The sequence below is a fragment of the Monodon monoceros genome, unplaced genomic scaffold (genome assembly GCF_005190385.1).
Source record: "Monodon monoceros isolate NGI ecotype Baffin Bay Population unplaced genomic scaffold, NGI_Narwhal_1 Super_Scaffold_4, whole genome shotgun sequence".
NCBI lineage: Eukaryota > Metazoa > Chordata > Mammalia > Artiodactyla > Monodontidae > Monodon > Monodon monoceros.
This window is the reverse complement of record NW_021703781.1, coordinates 53946612-53969079: the sequence shown is the minus strand read 5'-3', so window position 1 is coordinate 53969079 and position 22468 is coordinate 53946612. Positions and strand designations below refer to the sequence as shown.

At 44.4% G+C, this 22468-nt stretch overlaps 1 protein-coding gene across 1 annotated transcript; it reads left to right on the top strand.

Moving 5' to 3' along the window:
* The first annotated feature begins 11660 nt into the window (after positions 1-11660).
* SLC25A28 (solute carrier family 25 member 28) lies at positions 11661-22468 on the top strand. Its single transcript, XM_029245853.1, has 4 exons — positions 11661-12059; positions 19022-19250; positions 20377-20433; positions 21620-22468. Exons 1-4 carry the CDS (start codon positions 11769-11771, stop codon positions 22135-22137), a joined length of 1095 nt encoding a protein of 364 aa, XP_029101686.1. The 5' UTR covers positions 11661-11768; the 3' UTR covers positions 22138-22468.

The following is a 22468-nucleotide window of genomic DNA, read 5'->3' as shown; positions in this document are numbered from 1 at the left end:
TAGTCCTCACAATAGCCTACAAGTCACATACCTCTTACCTCTCTAACTTCACTTCTCACTGTTATTCCCTTCACTCACTATACTTCAGCCACAGGGGCCTCCTTACAGTTTCTACCTTATGACAGGCCCTGTCTTGATTTAAGATTTTTGTAATTAGTGTTCCCTTTGCCAGAGTTTTTATGCATCTGTTCTCCCTACCCAGTGCTTTACCCAGACCCTTACCTCCTTCAGTCTTTATTAAAATATCAACTTCTCAGTGAGACTCACTTAACCACCCTAATTATAACTGTCCTTCCCACCCACACTTCCTATATCACCATTTTACATACAATATGTTTTATTGCCTATCTTCCTGCAACTAGAATATAAGCTCCATCAGAGCAGGAATTTGGCTCAAAAAATGAATAAAGAAGCTCTTTATGTACAGATATGAGAAGATCTCTAAGAAATATTGTGAAATGAAAAACTGACAGCTAACAAAAAACCTCATATCACATATGAAAATTAACTTGAAATAGATCATAGTCCTAAATGTAAGTGGTGAAACTATAAAACTTGTAAAAGAAAAAACTAGATGAAAATCTTAGTGACCTTGAGCTTAGCAAAGATTCTTATATTCAGCAGCAAAAGCATGATCTACAAAAGAAAAACTTAATAAATTGGTACTCACTAAAACTAAGAACTGTTCTTCAAGAGACACTGAAAAAAATGAAAAGATGGGCTACACACTGGCAGAGAAAATATTTGCAAATAATCTATCTGTTAATGGACTTGTATCCAGAATATAAAAACAATCCTCAAAACTAAATAATAAGAAAACAACAACAAAAAAAACACATTTATAAATGGACAAAAGATTTACACACCTCATCAAAAAAGATATACAGATGGCAAATAAGCAAATGAGGTGTTCAACATCATTAGTCACTAGGGAAATGCAAATTAAAACTACAATGAGGGGCTTCCCTGGTGGCGCAGTGGTTGGGAGTCCGCCTGCCGATGCAGGGGATGCAGGTTCGTGCCCCGGTCCGGGAAGATCCCACATGCCGCGGAGCGGCTGGTCCCGTGAGCCATGGCCACTGAGCCTGCGCATCCGGAGCCTGTGCTCCGCAACGGGAGAGGCCACAACAGTGAGAGGCCCGCGTACTGCAAAACAAACAAACAAACAAACAAACAAAAAAACAACTACAATGAGATGCTAATATATACCCACTAGTATGGCTATAAGCAAAAAGGCAGAAAATAATTTGCCAAGAATGTGGTACAATGTGCTGCTATGTCATAAGGACCCTTAAGCAGCTCTCTGGAGAAACCCACAAGGAGAACATCTGAGGCCTCCTGCCAACAGCCAGCAACAACTTGACAGCGAGCCATTGTGGAGGTGGATCCTCCAATCCCAGTCAAGCCTTCAGATAGCTGCAGCCCCAGCCAACATCTTGACTGCAACTTCATGAGATAACCTACACCATAACCACTCATCTAAGCCGCTATCAAATCCCTCACCTGCAGAAACTGATAGTGAATGTTTATTGCTGTTTTAAGCCACTGTGTTTTATAGTAATTTGTTCACTGAGCAGTAGATAACTAATATACAACCAAAGAGGATTAAAAGAAATAATATATACCTTGCCTGGCACACAGTAAGCCCTTCATAAAAGTTAGCTGTTATAACTGTTGTTGTGTAAATGCACGCACGTCCTTTTCACCAACAGTTGCAATCTTCTTGAAAAGGACTGCAGCTCATTCCTGTTTTTGCACTCTCTGCCTCTCCTCAGCCCTCTCAGCCCTTTAGCATAGTGCTGGGCACACATACAACAGAAGCCCAGTAAGTAACTCTCAAAGAGGGAGTTAAATCCGAAGGTGAAACAATTTCCCTTTGTCACCGTGAGGATAACTTTCCACTTCCTAAAATATTTGACTACCTTTTGGTGCAGTTAATGTAAATGCTTGGACTTTTATATGCTAGTTTGTAATGACTAAGCTGTAAAGGCCAAGGGGTGGAAAGGGAAGACTTGGTTGACTAAAAGGAGGCAATGAAGAAATGTACATTGGATAAGGCAGAGGACCAGGTAAGACGGTCAGGGATGTACCTGTAATAAAAAGAGTAAAAATGGGAATTGGACCTGGAGAACAGCCAGGAAAATTACACATATAATTCAGGGCTTCAAGCTTCATGGTTTTGAGGCCCACATCTGCTGTTTTTTGCTAATGATGATGTTGATAATGTTTGCTGCCTCCGTAACTCTGGCTAGTTGCTTTGAGAAGATATCCCATATTTATAAAGGATTCAATACCACAGAGCATTAAAAATACATGACATCTACTTAGATAAATAACCCAAGTGTCATTCCCTGCTAATAGCTTATCTTCTTTGTATGTCAAAGACAACAGACCATTACAGTCTTTGATAATATTCAAGGAAAGTTTTGCAATTTTACTTAAGAAATTAAAAATATTTAAATCTACTCTTTATGATACAAAGCTCATACAGTAATTGAAGTCATACATGCCATGGACCTGAGGTCAGGATATTATTGTCAGGCTTATTTGTGAGATATCCCAAATTTGGTGTGCTAGTCTAGAAACAAGTTGATTGTGCAAAGAAGCAAAGGACAGTAACTAGTCATGGGCATCTTTGTTTCTTGATTGGCAGTTAGGTAACATGATGCCATCGATTTCTGCAGTGTGTGGGTGGACAGTCATAAAGAAAAATAGGTAATAATAATTATAATAATAGTAATAATAATCAACATTTGTTGGCTTCTAACTAACATATAGTATAGTAAGAATTTAACCTTCTTTTTCTGATTGAATCCTGAAACAATGCAATGAAGTACATATTATTACTATTACCATTTTACAGATTAGGTAACTGAAGTTTGGATTAAGTCATGGAACTTCAGCTACCCTATGCTTCCCTCCTTGATCTCTGACAGTCATGACCAAGGCAATGTCAGAATGAGTCAGAGATAAGTCTCTTTGTTTCTTCCTTTCTTAAATCATTGTAACTAACTCTATTTTGGGGTTTATTACCTTGATCTGGAGAGACAGCACTGTGTGGTTAAGTTTATACTCCGATGTCAGGGAGATAAGTGTTTGAAAGCTGTTTTCACAACTTACTAGCTGCGTGACCTTGAGGAAGTTATTTTCGTTAAAGCTCATTTTCTTATCCATAAAATAACAATAATGACAACACTTCTAGGGTTGCTGCCCTCAATCTTTCTCCACAGCAGCCAGAGAGAGGTTTTCAAAATGCAAAATTGACCATGTTATCTAATTTCAACTCAAAATGAGATCCCATTGTTCTTAAGATATATAAATTGATACCCTTAATATGACTTTCAAAGCCTCTCATGGTCTGGCCCCTAATTCACCTCCCAGGCTGCATCTCAATCTATGCTTCCTCTACCCCAAACACTGGCTTAAGCCTCTCACTACAGGACTTCTGCAATATGACGGTCTCTTTGTCCAGAAAGTTCTGCTTCCCTTACCCCTTCTGCTGCTCCCCATCCGACTTAGCTTAATTAACTCTTATCTTTCAGATCTTATTTCAAATGCCACTTTCCCTGTGTAACATAACTCCCTAGACTAAGTCAAGTCCCTCTAACATACGCTTTTAGCGCGTCATGTGTTTTCCCCTCATAGCATACATCCCAGTTGTAATGTTACATTTGTGAGTCTCTGGTTAATGCCTGTGCTCTTCGCTAGACCCTAAGCGCCACCAGAAAAGAGACCATGTCTAGTTTTACTCATCTTTGTCTCCCTAGCACCTAGTTCAGGGCCTGGCACATATCATCTGAAAGAACACTTGAATTGGCTAGCACTATTAAGCTTCACTGCCCCTGCTATGAGTATAATTTTAGCCTGTGAAACAAGCACCACCTGGATGTTTAGAATTAGTATGGTTATAACAAAGCAGTATTTATCAAACAGTGAGAATCTGCTTGGAAAATGCAGATTCCCATGCCTCATTCTCAGAGATATGAGTTGATAGGTCTAGGATAGGGTCTAGAAATTTGCATGTCTAACAAGTCCTCAGGGTGACTTGAGAACCACTGGTAAGAAAGGAAGGAAAGAAAGGAAAGGAGAGGAAGAAGCTAATTCATAGTCTTACTACCTTAGTAAACTCTGATAAAGTAATGGCAGGACTCTGTTTCCAGTCCTGGTTTCTGAATTCACTGCTGGGCTTGTTGCTTCCGAGGCAGCTTCCCAGAATCAAGGCCATGATTAGGAAAGGGATGACTGAGCTTTGCTAGCATCCTGTTGGGTGGTGTCTCTGGTGACAACTGCAGGACACTGGGGAGGGTTGAGGGGTGAAGGAACTGGAATTTACTGGATGAGTCAGTCACTGCTACTGCCTAAGGGGAGAAATAGCAGCTCAGGCCCAAGATTCATGAGTGTCTCACTCATTATTTATTTATTTATGCAAATAAATTCTACCAAATTCTTACAGTGTTTCAGGTACTAAGCTATTCTGAAAATATAATGACACAGGGGAAAAAAGTAAAAAAGATACTCCTTTCTGATGGGGCTTACCATCTACCGGTGATATAGACAGTAATGAAAGAATTTTATAAACATATGCAAAATTGCAGCTATCTAAGCTCTGTAAGATACAGGACCTGAGACATGATGCGGGAACTGATCAAGTCAGGGAGATCAGGGAAATAACTATTGAACTGGGATATGAAAACAATATAACTATAAATTAGATTTTGATGAATCACTACCTACATAAAAAGCAAAACTTTACTGGACTGTACCTCTTAATAGATGGATGGAGCTTTAAAAACATTTAAAATTATATCATTTAATGTAATTAGATGACTAGATCACTAGATGACTCATTTTTTGGTAAAGTGAAATAGAGATCATCACCAATTCTACTCCTATATTTTATTATTATAGGTAGGTACCAAAGAACTTTTTACACAAATAAATGAATGGCATTTTGCCAAATCTTTGTCACAATTTTTCCATATCCCTAAGATTTGTTAAGGGATTAGAAACCATCACATTTGCAAAAGGATGCGTTATTCATTTGAGTAATCACTTAATCTCTGGAAATAAACCCAAAAAGGCTTATCAAGTGACTACTAATTGTTCTTATTTCTCTTTCACTTAAAGGCATTTTGGTTTTGGAGCTGAAAACCCCTTAAAAATGTGTTTCATGATTTTTCTTGTTGGTTGTGAATAAAGACCTACTTCAATTATTTAGGTCATGTTAAAGTGCCGTAAGAAGACATTACAGATGGGCAGAAATTGGTATAATAAAATATTATATACAGGTTTTTTAATCTCATTTCAAGATTTAAACAAGTTTAAAATTATACATTTGACAGAATTAAAAGAACATGTCACCATCTGAGATGAAGATATTAATTATAATTAAATGAAATGGTTTCCAAAAGCTCAGGGCATTATATCTTAGGTTATATTTTGGGAACACTTTTATTTTACCAGGTACATAAGTAGATGCTTTTAAGACTGCAGTTTGGGACTTCCCTGGTGGCGCAGTGGTTAAGAATCTGCCTGCCAATGCAGGGGACATGGGTTAGATCCCTGGTCCGGGGAGATCCCACGTGCCACAACTACTGGGCCCACATGCCTAGAGCCCATGCTCCACAACAAGAGAAGCCACAGCAATGAGAAGCCTGCGCACCACAACAAAGGGTAGCCCCTGCTTGCCACAACTAGAGAAAGCCTACATGCAGCAACAAAGACCCAATGCAGCCAAGAAAAAAAAAGAGTGCAGTTTCATCTAGTTTGTGAAAATAAACAGCAAAAAGAAGAGAAGGTTTTATATGACTAGTAGGTAGAGTTTACAAAATGGTGTAAAAATAATTGTTTAGGGGGATTATTTACATAATTTACAACATGTTCCTGTCAAGGTAATAAGGATATAATAGAAATGCATAAATGAAGGGAAAAAATGAGTGGCAGTGAGAAGATTTGTGCCCAAATAATGTGGATTTACCATATCAAATAATATTTTTTTCCTGTGTCTGTTTCAACTTGAGTACGAAATGAACTGAAACTTCCTACTAGACAAGAACCAGTGAAGCTAAAGTAATTTGGGGGGATTTTTGCCTATGAGCCAGAGATGACATGATGTTTGTTTCTTAGCCTGATCAAAATTAGTGATTTTCCTTGTTTTGCCTTTTTTTCTTTTAGAAATAAGATCCTTTAGGAGAAACAAACAAAAAAATTTAAAAAGGTGGTGTGATTGCAGTAACTATCACCACCCGAAAAAAAAAATGTGCAAAGGGAAACAGTTTATTGCTTAAAGGATGATGCAACTAACTAAAGTTCTAAAAGAAGATGCTCTTTCGGTCATCTGGCTACCTGGAGGTTTTTACACACCAGGGCAATGAATTATAACAAGATATAGGACTGGCAAAGGCACACTTGTCTTTTTTTTTTTTTTTTTTGTGGTACGCAGGCCTCTCACTGCTGTGGCCTCTCCCGTTGCGGAGCACAGGATCCGGACGCACAGGCTCAGTGGCCATGGCTCACAGGCCCAGCCACTCCGCGGCATGTGGGATCTTCCAGGACCGGGGCACGAACTCGTGGCCCCTGCATCGGCAGGCGGACTTTCAACCACTGCGCCACCAGGGAAGCCCACACTTGTCTTTCATAAAGTGGAAGGACAGAGTGAGAAACGGGAGGAAGGAAAGGAGAACTGCTTCATCAGCTTTCTTAGGAAGATGAATTTTATGAAAGATACGGAAAATGAGGAACAGCAAATTGATTCCCTTAAACTGTTCCCCACATACCTGTTGGAAAGTCTTCCTGTACACATTCTCCAGTTTGAAACTGCTAAAATAATTCTATCTTCTTATCCCTTCAGCCCTTACTGACTGCCCCCTCTCTGAATTCCTACAGCTCTTATTGTCTATTCTTGATAATTTAGGAATCAATTTCCCTTTAAGTGACTGTAAAGAAATCAGTCTTATTTTCAAGTGTGGCTGCCAGAATCAACCCCATTCTATATTACACTCATACCTCATGTCTGGTCATGTACAATGGCAGTTCAGGAAAAAAGGGTAATGTAAGCTGGAATAAGTAGTGGAACCTGTTTTAGACCTTCAAGATGAGATTTTTATAAGAGAGAAATGCATTCTGGGGAAGAACGTATGCTGGTTAGGATATAAATCAGCTGCTGTAATAAAGATTCAGACTAACAGCAACTACCTAAACAAGTTCTCTCATGCACCAGAGCATGCATAGTCCAGAGGTACTACTGTAGTCCATAAGGTAGCAGGTTTCCTTTACCTTTTGCTCTGCTACCTGCTAAAGTAGAGGCCTTGTCCTCATGGCCAAAAATGGTTGACATTTTGGGTCTGTATGCTAGATGACAAGAAGGGAGAAAATGAGGAAAATACTCAAAGAGGACATAATCTTTCCTTTTAAAGGCAGAACCCAGATGTTTCATATCAATTACACTCACATCCCACTCACCAGAACTTAGTCACACAGACAATGCTAGCTGTAAGAGAAGCTGGGGAAAGTATAGACTTCTGCTGGGAAGCCATGGGCCCAAGCTAAAACTTGCAATTTCTATTACTAAAGAAAATAACTGAGACAACATTGAGAGAACTAGTGGTCTCATAGATTAATACAGAAAAGAAAATGCCAGGAGATAGAAGGGAGAATGGGGAAAACAACTGTCCTAAGAATATAAGAAATTAAGATTCTACAGTGCCCGACTGAGGAGTTGCAGGCGTGGGAAGCTATTCAGGGTTTATAAAGAATATCACTGGGCTTCCCTGGTGGCGCAATGGTTGAGAGTCCGCCTGCCGATTCAGGGGACACAAGGTCGTGCCCCGGTCCGGGAAGATTCCACATGCCGCGGAGCGGCTGGGCCCGTGAGCCGTGGCCACTGAGCCTGCGCGTCCGGAGCCTGTGCTCCGCAACGGGAGAGGCCACAACGGTGAGAGGCCCACGTACCGGAAAAAAAACAAAAACAAAAAAAAAACCCACCAAGACGGACTTCCCTGGTGGTCCAGTGGTTATGACTCCATGCTCCCAATGCAGGGGACCCGGGTTCGATCCCTGGTCAGGGAACTAGATCCCGCACACGGCAACAAAGATCCTGCGTGCCACATTAAGACCCGGCACAGCCAAATAAATAAATATTTAAAAAAAAAAAGAATATCACCAAGGAAGTCGTTTCTTTGCTTGCTAATTTGTTTGTTTTCTAGGAGGGTTTAAGTGCTGGTGAGATGTAGGACAGAGTGTGTGTAGATGTGTTGAGAGGGTATATCAGATAGGATGGGTAAGGTCCTTATTATTTGAAGTGTGGTCCAGGGTCTCATAGCATCAGAATCACCTGGGAGCTTGTCAGAAATGCAGAATCTTAGACCCCCACCAAGACCTACAGAATTATAATGTGGCATTTTTACAAATTCTTTAGGTGATTAATATCACATTAAAGTCTGAGAAGTGCTGTGCTAGATTATGTTATGGTATGGAATAATCCTAAAATCTGTATCTTAAAACCACAGAGATTTATTTCTTACTCATGCTGAAAGTCCATCTGGGAGGAAGAGGGTGGCAAATACGTGACTGCTTCATCATCCTCACCTGGGCCCCAGCCTGACGATGCCTCTACCATCTGAACGTCACCAGTCAGGTGGCAAGAGAAGGTAATGTGTGGCTCTCATGCTTCGCTCACACTTCCTTGGTCAGACAAATCTCATGGCCATGCCTATCTTCAAGGAGGTGGGAAGAACAATTCTACCATGTCCCTGGAAGGAGAGGACTCAAAATACTGGTGAAGCCAGGAGATCCCAGAGGTAGGGTGGCCTTTCAAAGGTTATCACAATATAGATGTAAAATTATCAGACACTGGGAGAGCATAATATCTATAGGAAGGAGAAGAAGAGCATGAACAACAACAACAAAAACATTTCAGGATAATTAGTCTGAAGAGGTAGTCAAGGAAGACTCCCAGCTTTAGAGTCTGATTGATTGGGTAGAAATGAAAAATTGTGGAGGAATTGGTTGCAGTGGGGAGTGGAAAGGCTGAGTTTGGAACGGACATGCTAAATCAGAAATTAAGGTGGATATTCACCCTCTGCCTATCTTTCCAACCCCCCACCGTGCTCCAGCCACACTGACCTTTCTGTTCCTTCATACACCAACCTTGTTCTCACCTTAGGATTGTTGTACCTACGGTTTCTTCTGGAATGCTCTTCTCTGGGTCTAACATGAGCTCCTGCCTGTCATTCAGAACTTAACCATAGTGTCACCTCCTCAGAAAGGCCTTTCCTGGTCATACAAGTGTAGCCACCCTGTCATACGTTATCACACCTCCTTACTACAGTTATCAGCATAGTACCTAGAGCTAACCGATAACCGATATTTTTATTCGTCTATCCCTCTCTCCCCATTAAAAAGTAAGCTCCATGAGGTCATAGACTCTGTCTATCCTGTATCACCAGCTTCAAGTACAGTGCCAAGCAAAGTTGGTACTCAATAAATACTTACTGAATATTCACATGGAAATTTCAGTTAACAGGTATGCAATAAGGGACATATAGATAGGGCTCCAATGAGGAAAACAGATTTGGAGTAGTGAAGTTCTCTAAAGTATTAAAGATGAACAAGAAGCATTAAACCTTCAGGAATGTTCCCCCCTCAGTGGGTAGAGAAGCGTAGGAGACTCAGAAGTCTAAAGGGTAGAACAGAGTGTCTCCTGAAGCGAGGAAAAAGTTTCAGTGAGGGATGGGTCAATGGGGGGCAAGTGTTATCTCTTAGTCAAGAAAAATGGGAATAAGAAAAAGACCATTGGATTTGGAAAGGTCATTTGTGACCAATGAATAAAGGAGTAAAAATGTAGGGCTTAAGGAGAGAAAGGACTTGGCAGGTATAGCTCATTACTAGAATAGGTTTGGCAGTAAAGGGAATTAGTACTCCAGCAGGATTGAGTGGGTTTCTTTTTGTGAAACCTATGGTTCTTAACTTGAAGTTAATGGATCCCTAGGGGGTCCACGAGTCACTGTCAGGGACACTGCAAATTTAGAAATTATAGGCAAAATTTTGTGTGTGCATGGGGGTAGGAGGTGGGGGGAAGAGGATTTGTAGTTTCATTATTTTCCAAAAGGTCGAGACCCAAAGGTTAAATAGCCAGTGCTGAATAGGAAGAGAATAAGTTAAAAAAAACAAAAACGAAAAACGGAGACCCATAAAAGGGCTAAGCTTTAGAGAGAAAAAGAAAAACCTCTTTCTTATCTAAGGAAAAGCTAGAAACAGATTTTTAAAAGTTCACAATTACATCATCATCTCAGTAAAAGAGGGAGTAAAGACAGATCTGGAAACACTGGGGAGACTTGTGCAAACACGCTCCAGTTAAGGGAGACTGAAGAAGCCGGGAAGACGGAGTGGGGAAAGCCTGTGTTCCTCAACCGAGCCCGCGGCCCTAGCAAAGCACCATCTGTGCAACGTCACCGCCCAGGAGGTGGTGCTCAAGGCTGGGAACTGCTGGTATTGTTCTTTAATCAGTAAGCGCCCCTCTGAGACCCCAGCCGAAGCGCCTGGTATCGAGAGCAGTCTTACCACAAAAAGCATCATCACCGGGCAGGGGAGCTCATCAGTGAGTCAGCTCAGGGACAAGCTGTGCGTCCGACAAGCTTCCCCAAATTTGCCGTACTTTCCTGCTGCGTTTGGGCAGCTGCCTCCTGCCCAGCCTCCCCACCTGTCGTCGTCTCTGAATCGTCCCGCCCCATTTCGACATCTCCCTTCCCCGCCTCCAGCTCTCGGCCTGGCGCAGGGCCGAGCGACAGTATGCCCCCGGAGAACTCATTCACTCAACAACTGCGGGGTTTGCTTGGCGACTCCGGGGCAAGCCCAGTGCCGGGCGCTAGGGCCTGAGGAGCATCAGGCCCTAAGGAGTCCGCCCGCGCGCAGCACGGAGGGGTCAATTATCCCGACCTGACAGGAGTTTAACGGGCCTCCTCCTGCATGTCGCAACAGCTTTCCCGACATGCCGGCGGGCCCCGCCAGGGGATGCCCGGCCCCGGCCCGCTCCACCCAACGCCAGTCCGAGATCCCGCGGGAACAGAGTTCTCGGGCCAAGGCCACCCGCCAGCACACGACCCGCGAGTCCCGGGATTCGGGGTGGGCGCTCTAGAAGGGGCCTAACTGCATCCGTCAGCGGTTTGACCTTGAAGGCCAGGCACCGCCCTCCCCTCCTCCCCCGACACGATCCAGCCTGCAGCACCCACAGCTCTACTGGCGCCACTCAGGGCCCGAAATTCCCCCTCGATAGCCCCTGGGCGCTTCGCTCTCTTCCTGTAGCCAATCGGATCCCGACATAAAACTGGCCAATGCCCGCGCTCAAAGTATCAAGAGTCGTTGAGCCTATCAAAGTTCAGCCTTAAGTCTCTCCCGCCCTCCAGAAAAGTCGGAGGGCGGGTTGATCTTACATGTTGGCCAATCAAGTAGCCAATAAACAAGAAGCTTCCAAGATCAAAGGGGAAGGGGTGGGATCTAAGCTGTCTCAACGCCGCGGGGCGGAGGAATGACAGGCAACTTCACTAATACCACAGACTTATATTTTCTACGTAAGCTGGGGGCGGGGCTATATTGACGGCTGCACCAATGGCTGACTGAGGGGCGTGTCCTCGGGGCCAAGCGGGAGCCCGAGGCCCCGGGCTCTCTGGGCCGCGCCTGAGGCAGACGCAACGGGGCTGGGGGGCGGCGACGGCAGCGGCGGTAGCGACGGCGGCGGCGGCGGGGGTGGGCGCTGCAGCTGGCCCGGGTGGATGGAGTTGGAGGGGCGGGGTGCTGGCGGTGTGGCGGGGGGGCCGGCGGCTGGGCCGGGGCGGAGCCCCGGGGAGTCGGCGCTGCTGGACGGGTGGCTGCAGCGGGGCGTGGGCCGGGGGGCCAGCGGCGGGGAGGCCGGGGCCTGCAGGCCCCCGGTACGGCAGGATCCGGACTCCGGCCCGGACTACGAGGCGCTGCCGGCTGGAGCCACTGTCACCACGCACATGGTGGCGGGCGCCGTGGCAGGGATCCTGGAGCACTGCGTGATGTACCCTATCGACTGCGTCAAGGTGAGACCTGGCCCTGCTCCGAACTTCACCTGGGGCTGACCCGACCCCTGGGTCATGCCCGGAGCCAGGATCCCAGCCGAGAGCCGGAGCCGACCAAAGTCCCTTTCTGGCTCTTGCCACCACACTATTCGAAGCACACACCTATGCAAGAAAGGTCCCGGCCGGGAACTGATCCCAGTCAGAAGCCAGGACCAATTTCTCACCGTCAGTGAGATCTAAATTGGGACTCTGGAAAGAAAATCTGTCAGCCAGAACCCTGGATCCCAACTGGGACTAAATAGGAATAGGGTGGGATGGGAAGGGAACAGGTAAATGCTACTAACTTGATTAAGGTAAAGCTTACTGAACATCCTCAATAGGATCTTAATGGCTAGAGATGTTCTCTGGCCAGTGCTTTTACAAGCTCCTTGCTGTGTTTTCCCTTAAAAGTGACGGGGCAGGAACCAGAATCTGGGATCTCTCAGCTAGAGGAAGTATTTACTTATTAAATCTTAACCCATGAGTGATTGGAAATCATTGTGCAGTCAGAATTCAGAGTTCCTGACTGGAAATAATATGGGAAAGACCATGTTCAGGAAAAAGTTTCGGTTTCTCTGTGCAGCAAGCGTGATACTCCACCTATTTCCTGAACATGAAAATTGAGCTGGGATTGGGATTGTGTATATGCAGGGAGCACATCAGCCCTCCAAGGAGAGATGGACCTCATAGTGTATTTCTTTAGCTACTTGAAGTTGACAAAAAGGGAAAAGTTGTCTAGAAGGGAAGCATGACAATACTGGAAAGTAGATGTTACTGTGAAGAAAATAAAATGGGATCAACAAGAGGGCATGATTCGTGTGAAAGTAAAACTAATTTCAGCCACACCAAGCAGGCTGATGAGTGGGTACAAGAAGTCATGTTTCTGAAGAAAGCTGGGTGACGAGGGGAACACATTGTTCTTTACAGTTCTTATTCTTGTGCATTAGCAAAGGAACAACCAAGGGGACTGTTGAAATAAATATAATGACAGACTGGTTCCTCCTTTACATGTTAAGGGTAATATAGTTAAACAGTATCCTCACAGCTCTTGGATGTATGCTTTCTTCTCAAAGTAGGAAAAAGTTACATATTCAGGAGGAGAATATCTACTTGGAAGATGCAAAGTCTTTCTCTTCTGCTCCCTGGTTCCAGTACCGTTTCATGTTTTCATTAGTAAGGTGGATGAGGAAATGGAGAAAGGGCTCCTTAAGCTTTGTGAATGACACCGAGTTGGTAGGAGTATCCTAGCACATTGCAAGGTAACTCCTACCAAGGTTCATACCCTTGAAACTGGTAAATGCACTTGGCTAAAATGGATATTAGAATTTTATTTTATTTTTTTAAGATTTTTTTTTGATGTAGACCGTTTTTAAATTCCTTATTGAATTTGTTACAATATCGCACCTGTTTTATGTTTTGGTTTTTTGGCCCCGAGGCATGTGGGATCTTAGCTCGCCGACCAGGGATTGAACCTGCACCCCCTGCATTGGAAGGCCAAGTCTTAACCACTGGACCGCCAGGGAAGTCCCTAGAATTTTAAATACGCATGTCAATTGTGAGGAATAGAAATAAATAGTAAAAATCCATGAGAGAGAAGAGGATGGCTAATTCTCTAACAATATTGAAATGTCATACGTATAAGTACAAATAAAAAAGATTCAGACATGGATGTAACAGAGTCTAGGTTGAATGACTGTGAGTCGTTAATGCTGTATATCCAAAAGTTAACATGATCTAACTGCAAAGTAACCTCACTATACTTGGACTGTGAGTAAAGTCCAAGATAGTCTAGGGTGCTGTCTTTCAGGATGGGTATCAAATGAAAACTAGATCAAGGAGAGTAATGAAAATTATTGAATGGCTTGAAAAGTACAATGTAATAATGTGACTGACTTAGAAATATTACCTCAGAAATATTACCTCAGCTTATCAATTTAAATGTCCCACTACCTTAGGAGACTATCTCCTTACTCCATATATTTACATAATGCTAATGTTGTTGTGAACATTTTATAACTTACTCTGTTAGAAATGCCTCTAGAATACTTGGCTACATATCCTTAAATGGGGCAAGTGTTTGTCCTGTGACAAGACAGAGTTGATGTTTTAGTAATTGAGACCATTCAGAATCAAATATGGCAGTTCAGGTGGGAGATCAAAATGGGTAATGATGATTGGGGTCAAAGATAAGGTAGGACTGGAAAAAGCAAGGAGACTGATTTACTCCTGAGGTTGATAAACCCACTGAGGGAACATTTTGGAAAGAGGAGTTCCAGAAATGTTTTGCATAACTGCAGCAGCATTGCTGGAATAAGTCACTTGTAGCCTTCCAAGATAACTGTTTTGAAGAACAGTTCTTATTCATTTGCATAAGCTTTGGAATTTTTGTTTTTAAAAGATTACTAATACAACATTACAGTCATGCCTCAAAGCACTACATTAAAGAAATAATTATTTCATCTGGAGGAAAAAATGCTCAGGAGTCTTCAAAAACACAAAAGCGTGTTTTAGAAGAATCATTTTCATTTGCCATTAATGCTGGGATTTAAATGATTAGAGGGAAAAAGTAGGTGAGCCTATCAAGATTTAGTGTCAGTAAACACTGTTTACAGTAGACACTGTTGTGCAGGCATGAAAGTAAAATTCAAATCTCTTCATTCAGAAAGGGCTTTGCAGTTCACTTGTCCTTGCGTAGCTGTTCTTCCTCTTCCACCATAAATAGGTGGTGGAGAGGAAGAGCAGCCCAACATACCCTAAGACTAGAGGCAGGTATCTGTGTTGGAGCCTAAAGGTCAACCACAGTGTTTGCAAGTGAAAGCTGATAGTGACTCTTGGCATGCAAGCCTGTGCACCCCCAAACCGCTTATCAGGGTCAAGTCGACTTAAAATATCCTTGGGAAGGACCATGGGAAGTCAGCATAGCCTTACTAGGCTATAGTTAGTCAACCAGTGATTTTCATGGTCATAATAGGGAGGTTTGGGAGCCCAAGTGAATCCCAGTATTCCTTTTCTGGGCTTCAGAGACAAGCACCAGACTTTATCTAAAGGGACAGGTTCTACAGCGTAAAGCAGTCAAAACTCTTCACAAAATCATCTGGCTAAGCACCTGTCACCAAGGTGCTGCTTTTTGGCTTTGTAGTCGTGAAGCAAATAATCTACTTATATAATAAGGAGGGAAAGAACAAAGGGAAGTAAATCTTTTCCAAACTCCAGATGTAAATGGTTATCTATATACATTCACCAGTGGACAGCTGGGAAATGGAAACATTGGCTTATCTGATTTTCTTATATCTAATAATGAGTATTCAGTAAATGGCAATTGCTCATGTTTGTCAAGCACTATGTGATGTACCTTAACATTTACTGATTTAATCGCTGGAACAACTTCATGAAGTAGATACCATTTTCATTATTTTATAGATGAAGAAAACAGGCAAGTAACTTGCCCAAGGTCACATAGTTAGTAGCAGAGTCATGATTTAAACCCAGTCTGACTTCCAAGCCTTCCATACAGGCTCCCAAAAGCAGATTTCCAGAACCAAGCACGGCACAGAATTTCACAATTGTGCGCCTTCCTAAACATGACCTTTAGATGAACAGCTGGACATATAAATCATAGACACAGAGGAACTTTAAAATGAAAACAAAAAATACAAAATCAATCCTGATTTGTTAGTGGTTAAAGACCAGTTAGTTGCCCATGCATATTTGCAAAATGACTTATACACGAGACAACACTGCCGTGATCTGTAAATTCTGAGATATGAACTAATATTTCTCAGAAACATAGTTGAATACAATAAAAAGCCTTATATTTCTAGCACCACATAAATTAGCAATGGCTTTTACTTGCCTTAACTCTGAATCTCCACAACAGCACTCTGAGTCAGCCATTCTTAGTCTCATGTTACAGATGACATTGCTGAAGCTCAGAGGTTAAGTGACATACCCAAGACCACATAGCTAGCAAAGCTGGGTCTCCCACTCAGCCTTTCTGACTCAAATGTGACTTGTCTTACCAAACTACTTACCTGTTTGGCTTTTTTTTTTTTTTTGGCGGTACACGGGCCTCTCGCTATTGTGGCCTCTCCCGTTGCGGAGCACAGGCTTCGGACACGCAGGCCCAGCGGCCATGGCTCACGGGCCCAGCCGCTCTGCGGCATGTGGGATCTTCCCAGACCGGGGCACGAACCCGCATCCCCTGCATCGGCAGGCGGACTCTCAACCACTGCGCCACCAGGGAAGCCCCGTTTGGCTTTTCTTCAAAGTCGGGCAGTGGTTTTTTTTATGTTGAAGACTATTCACTAATTCTTACTTAGAGATTTCATCTTTAAGAGGTTTTCATCTTTCTGTGAAAGAGATTTATTGGCCCACAAATTTGGGGAGCCATATTTGTATATTTGGTGTGGCTTATGCCTGGGTCCTCTCCACGAGGGTGTATTTTCATTGAGTTAGAATTGTGAGTTAGATTTAGACGTGTGTGTAAAATTTTCATTGTAACTTACACACAGTCCAGGTTTCTCTTGTGGGTAAACGGTTCCAGGACTCTGAGGCCAGACCTTTAAGACTAGTTACCCAAATATGCTATTGACTCCAGCAGAACAGTGCAATTTCTAAACATTCCCCCAATACAAGATTAGTTAGTTGTTTTTTTTAAAATTTAATTATTTATTTTTGGCTGTGTTGGGTCTTCATTGCTGTGCGCGGGCTTTCTCTAGTTGCGGCGAGCAGGGGCTACTCTTCATTGTGGTGCGCAGGCTTCTCATTGCGGTGGCTTCTCTTGTTGCAGAGCATGGGCTCTAGGTGTGCGGGCTCTAGAGCGCAGGCTCAGTAGTTGTGGTGCACGGGCTTAGTTGCTCCACAGCATGTGGGATCTTCCCGGACCAGGGCTCGAACCCGCGTCTCCTGATTGGCAGGCGGATTCTTAACCACTGCACTACCAGGGAAGTCCTTTTTTTTTTTTTTTTAATTGAGAAGTAGAAAAGAATGTGTCACATTGTGATAAGTGATATTGTATATTTCTGATTGAACTTCAGTAATCTTTTAGGCTACCAGTTCTTTGTTGGTAGCAGGAAGGAGAAAATAACTAGAGGAATGTGGATTGCTTGCAGCTAACCAGGATTTGTTAATCTGGTTAGTTCGTTTTTTCCCATGCTTTGGAGAAGAGGCATTACTCTTGGATTTCAGATGGCCAACAGGAAGGTTCAAGCTTTTAAATCCAGATTGAATCAGTGACAGGAATGAAGTAGGAATTTAAACTGTACTTGGGCGTTAGTTGCCCCTGTTGGCTCACTAATGGCCTTTTTGAACTGGTGCAGACAAAGCTAAGATTCATTCATTCATTCATTCAACAAACAAATCTTGAGTGCCTACTGTGGTCCAGGCACTGGACATTGATTTTTTTTTTTTTTTAGTATTTAATCAATTAATTAATTAATTATTTTGGCTGCATCGGGTCTTAGTTGTGGCACATGGGATCTTTTTGTTGCAGCACAAGCTCTTTGTTGCCATGTGCAGGCTTCTCTCTAGTTGTGGTGTGCGGGTTTTCTCTCTCTAGTTGTGGTGCGCGGGCTCCAGGGCACGTGGGCTCTATAGTTGTGGTGCGCGGGGTCCAGAGCACATGGGCTCTTTAGTTTGTGGCACACGGGTGCTCTAGTTGAGGCGCGTGGGCTCAGTTGCCCTGCGGCATGTGGGATCTTAGTTCCTTGACCAGGGATCAAACCTGCGTCCCCTGCATTGGAAGGCGGATTCTTTACCACTGGACCACCAGGGAAGTCCCTGGACATTGATTTTATACTATCTGGTAGTCTCCATGCCACCCTAACCTTGAAATAGATCAATAGACAAGAGATCTGCATTGGAGACTCATCCTTCAGAGAAGGTCTGTGATTTGGGAAGTATTTCAAGTAAGATTAATTTCCCAAATTTCAGTATCTACCATATACATTCATTCCAGTCACTGAATCCTCTAGAGATTCCAAGGGTTATGTTTCACTGAGACTAATTTTATTCATTGATGCCAGTTTTGGGATTCAGTCAGTTTAGATTAGAAATCTGGAATCTCCCTCAGTTTTAGAGAATAGATTGGTTTCCACCTTCATAGTTTGAGGGTAAACTTTCTTTTCCAGGAAATTAGAGCAGCATCTATTAGGAATACTACTTCTGCCAAAATTTTAACTTACAGGCCCAGCTGCCAATGCCAAATAGTCTGAAGAAGCCAGATTATCATCAAGGTTATATCGAAGGATGAGCTGTCATCTCATTAGTCAGTGTAGTATGTGGCCGGGAAGCAGGCCCAGGATCAGTCTTCAGAAATAATAAAGTATGTTGTAGACAGTAAATAGTTGACTTTAGAATCCACTTGTAAAGAACTCTTAGCCTGGGGCTTCCCTGGTGGCGCAGTGGTTGAGAGTCCGCCTGCCGATGCAGGGGACACGGGTTCGTGCCCCGGTCCGGGATGATCCCACGTGCCGCGGAGCGGCTGGGACCGTGAGCCATGGCCGCTGCGCCTGCGCGTCCGGAGCCTGTGCTCCGCAATGAGAGAGGCCGCAGCGGTGGGAGGCCCGCGTACCGCAAAAAAAAAAACAGAAAAAAAAAAAAAAGAACTCTTAGCCTGAGTTTATTAAGACACAAAAGCAACTTCTCCTGAAACACAGGTTTAATATTTGTTGCTGGGTTCAAGAACGCTTGCCAAGGGGCGATTTTTTGAGGGAAAATAATGGTGTTCCACTCGTAGGGTCATAGGTGACCAGAAAAAGAAAGGTCCAGCCGAGGCTTGGAAAGACTGCACATAGATTTGGAAGGCAGTAAAACTGGATGCCAGGTATCACTTCTACATATTGGCGTGATTTCACGTAGGTCTGCCCAGTGCCCAAGCCTGAGTATTGAGATTGGGTGCGCAGTCAGCATCACTGACATTGCACTTCTCCCTTCTGTACTTTCAGACTCGGATGCAGAGCCTACAGCCTGATCCAGCTGCCCGCTATCGCAACGTGTTGGAGGCCCTCTGGAGGATTATAAGAACGGAGGGGCTGTGGAGGCCCATGCGAGGCCTGAACGTCACAGCAACTGGCGCAGGGCCCGCCCACGCCCTCTATTTTGCCTGCTATGAAAAGTTAAAAAAGACACTGAGTGATGTAATCCACCCTGGGGGCAATAGCCATATTGCCAATGGTATTGAGCCTTCCTGTGCTGGTTCTCCCACTTTCCCAACTCTTTGGGCTTTGCTGTTGTCAGTGCTTTCCAGTCTCAGCATGATTTGAAGCTGAAGCTTTGGGCTGGAGTAGGCCAGATTATAGGGGAGGGACTTCCAAACCTGATGTTCTCAGACAGTGGGCTGCGTCAACCCCACCTCTTCTTTGGGGCACCTCAACAAAGGGTTACAATATCCTCCCTTACGTACCAGCTTGACCCTTTCCTCTCATTCTCTCCCTGGTATCAGCTTCTGATGCCCTGGTAATGTGGAGACACCCACTGAACTGCCCCCGTTGTGTATTTCTTGGTAGTTGGGTGGTATCCCGCTCCTCGGGGCAGGATTGGAGGTAACCCAGCCACCCAAGGAAGACATCAGTGGAGCTTCAGCTCTTCGCCTCACCTTTTCAGGATCCCAGCTGCCCACAGGCAGTTTGTATCATGGAGGACATGACAAGCCCTCAACAAGTGAATGGTGCTGGGGCCGGGGGGCTTCTGTACAAAGAAACCAGAGGGTTGGAGGTTGTGTGGAAGTAATGGAAGGGATGGCAGCCTGGAGAAAACCAAAGTGAAAGTGGAGAGGAGAGGGTGAGGGACACGGTAGTTCAGGACCTGAGGGAAAGGTCTAGACGGACAGATGTTAGGATTTGGAGACTGGGGTTGGGCAGCATGCGGCAGCAGGATAGAAGGTGAGATTCTGTGGTGGAGATCTAACCACCTGCCCCTCGTGCTCTCCCGCCACTGGAACCAGGTGATGTGCTGGCATCCCTTGGCCACAGTGTATCTGCTTCCTGTCTGGAGCATGAACTGCATTTATTCTCAGAGCCATCTTTGTTGAAAAAAGTCTGGGCTGTTTCTCAGACTCTTCCTGGCCTTCCTGTCGTAGCTGTGGAAGGTAGATTGATGGCCTTACTAAGTTAGAGGGAACAAGTATCTTCATTTCTCTGAACAGGCATTTAGAAGCAGTGGGTTCCATCTTTTAAACTGGCTCTTAACATTCCCTCTCCCTGCTGTGGTTTATCACAGCTACGCCCCTTCACTCTGGGTCCTCCATGAGTCAGTCACCCTTTCCTGGCCTTACATGTGGCAGTTGTTTTTTCCTTTGCAGGCGCGGCCGGGTGTGTGGCAACATTACTTCATGATGCAGCCATGAATCCAGCAGAAGGTAATGATTCCTCACCCTTTCCCTCTATGGGCAGCTGCACTACATCTCTGGGCTTTTTCTTTATTTTTGGTTTGCAGGAGAAAGCCAGGGAGCACCCCATCAGTTTTGGTGGGAAATCCTGGCGTGTTACATTGTCTTACCACTAGAGGGCACTCCCTCCATGTTGTCCGTGCTTAGGAGGATTCCCTTAGACAGGAAGCATATTCAGTGAGATTTATTCACTTGGGGCTTCCCTGGAAAAAGGTATGGCGCTGTGTGGCCTATTCCTGGGCCTTCCTGGAAGTCCGCTTTATAGTGGATTTGATGTAAAAAACTTAGCAGATTATTTTACTTTTCTTCAAAAAGGTGAAGATGGATTCTGACATTTGAAAATACTGCCTATCTTGTTGGAATGAAGAATGGTTGAGATAGGAATGAAAGGTACATTGGTAGAGCTCAGTCCCTGCCAGATTATTATTATTACTGCTGCTTGGATCTTGGCTTTTCAGTTGGAGAATGAGGTACCCAAACAAATATGAAAGGATAGCACAGTTGCCAGGTTCCTTAAAGTTCCAGTTCTTTACCTGTCTGGGCAAGGCCATGGCAAGGAAAGAGCCAAAGCTAAACTGAAGATTATACCTGAGCTTATACATGTATCTACTTGAGGGGGTAGGAGATGTCTGGAAACTAAAGCCGTACCCTTCTTGACTAAGAATTTTGTTTTTGGTAGCCCTTCTCCTCTTCCTGTGGAAGGATGAGATCCTCATGTTATAAGAGTTCAGTGTTCTGTGTACCTGAGGACTGGGATTGTTAGGGCTATGTGTTCATTATTATGTTCACTGCCACTGAATCACTTCTTGTCTTAAGAGTTACGAAAGGGTACGATGGTAACAATAATAGGTAGGTACTTATTTCAAGGAAACCCTCTGGAGTCTAAACTGTAGATATATCCTATATGTTAATTGGCTGGTATTAAAGAAATCCTACTAGAATTGGGTCCATTATTTTTTAGCCCTTTATCACCCTCTCCTATCCCCTCCTCTCAAAAAAGGGAAACCTTCAATAATCAGACTGACAATTCACTCATACTTTTTTCTCTCTCCAATCCATTGGCTGATCTACTGACTTGGGACTCCGAATCTGGACACTCCTGCTCACCGGTTGATTGCTGTCACCGTTCCCTTCTTCTCATTGATGGCACCGCCAGTGGTGAAGCAGAGGATGCAAATGTACAACTCACCGTACCACCGGGTGACAGACTGTGTACGGGCAGTGTGGCAAAATGAAGGGGCCGGGGCCTTTTACCGCAGCTACACCACACAGCTAACCATGAACGTTCCCTTCCAAGCCATTCATTTCATGACCTATGAATTCCTGCAGGAGCACTTTAACCCCCAGAGACGGTACAACCCCAGCTCCCATGTCCTCTCCGGAGCCTGTGCAGGAGCTGTAGCTGCCGCTGCCACAACCCCACTGGACGTTTGCAAAACACTGCTCAACACCCAGGAATCCCTGGCTTTGAACTCAAACATTACAGGACACATCACAGGCATGGCTAGTGCCTTCAGGACGGTGTATCAAGTCGGCGGGGTGACCGCCTACTTCCGAGGGGTGCAGGCAAGAGTAATTTACCAGATCCCCTCCACAGCCATCGCATGGTCTGTGTATGAGTTCTTCAAATACCTAATCACTAAACGGCAAGAAGAGTGGAGGGCAGCCAAGTGAAGCGGCACTCAGTGGAGCCAGGGTTCAGCCACCACTGCTGCTCTGCCCACTCCAGCCATGTTCTCTGTCTCCCGGCACACTCCAGCCTCGAGCGGGGTGGGAAGGAAGGCAGAGGGCTCTCTCTCCCAGGCTCTTGGTGTTTTGGCTGACACCAGTTCCTGCCGCCCTCCGTCGTCGCCGCCTTTCCTTCCGGGCCCTAAGCAAGTGCAGCAAGTCACAGCACAGCATCTCTGACACTCTCTCCTTCCTGGGCCTCGTGACCTGCTCTAGACTGTTACAGAGGGATAAGCAGCTCATTCCCCTGGTTCCTAATAAAAGCCTTTAAATTAAA

Excerpts from the sequence above, each read along its gene's own strand:
- SLC25A28 (XM_029245853.1), top strand. The coding sequence starts at position 11,769 with ATGGAGTTGGAGGGGCGGGGTGCTGGCGGTGTGGCGGGGGGGCCGGCG. Across the intron at positions 12,060-19,021 it reads ACCCTATCGACTGCGTCAAG|ACTCGGATGCAGAGCCTACA; the intron begins GTGAGACCTGGC and ends CTGTACTTTCAG. Across the intron at positions 19,251-20,376 it reads CAATAGCCATATTGCCAATG|GCGCGGCCGGGTGTGTGGCA; the intron begins GTATTGAGCCTT and ends TTTCCTTTGCAG.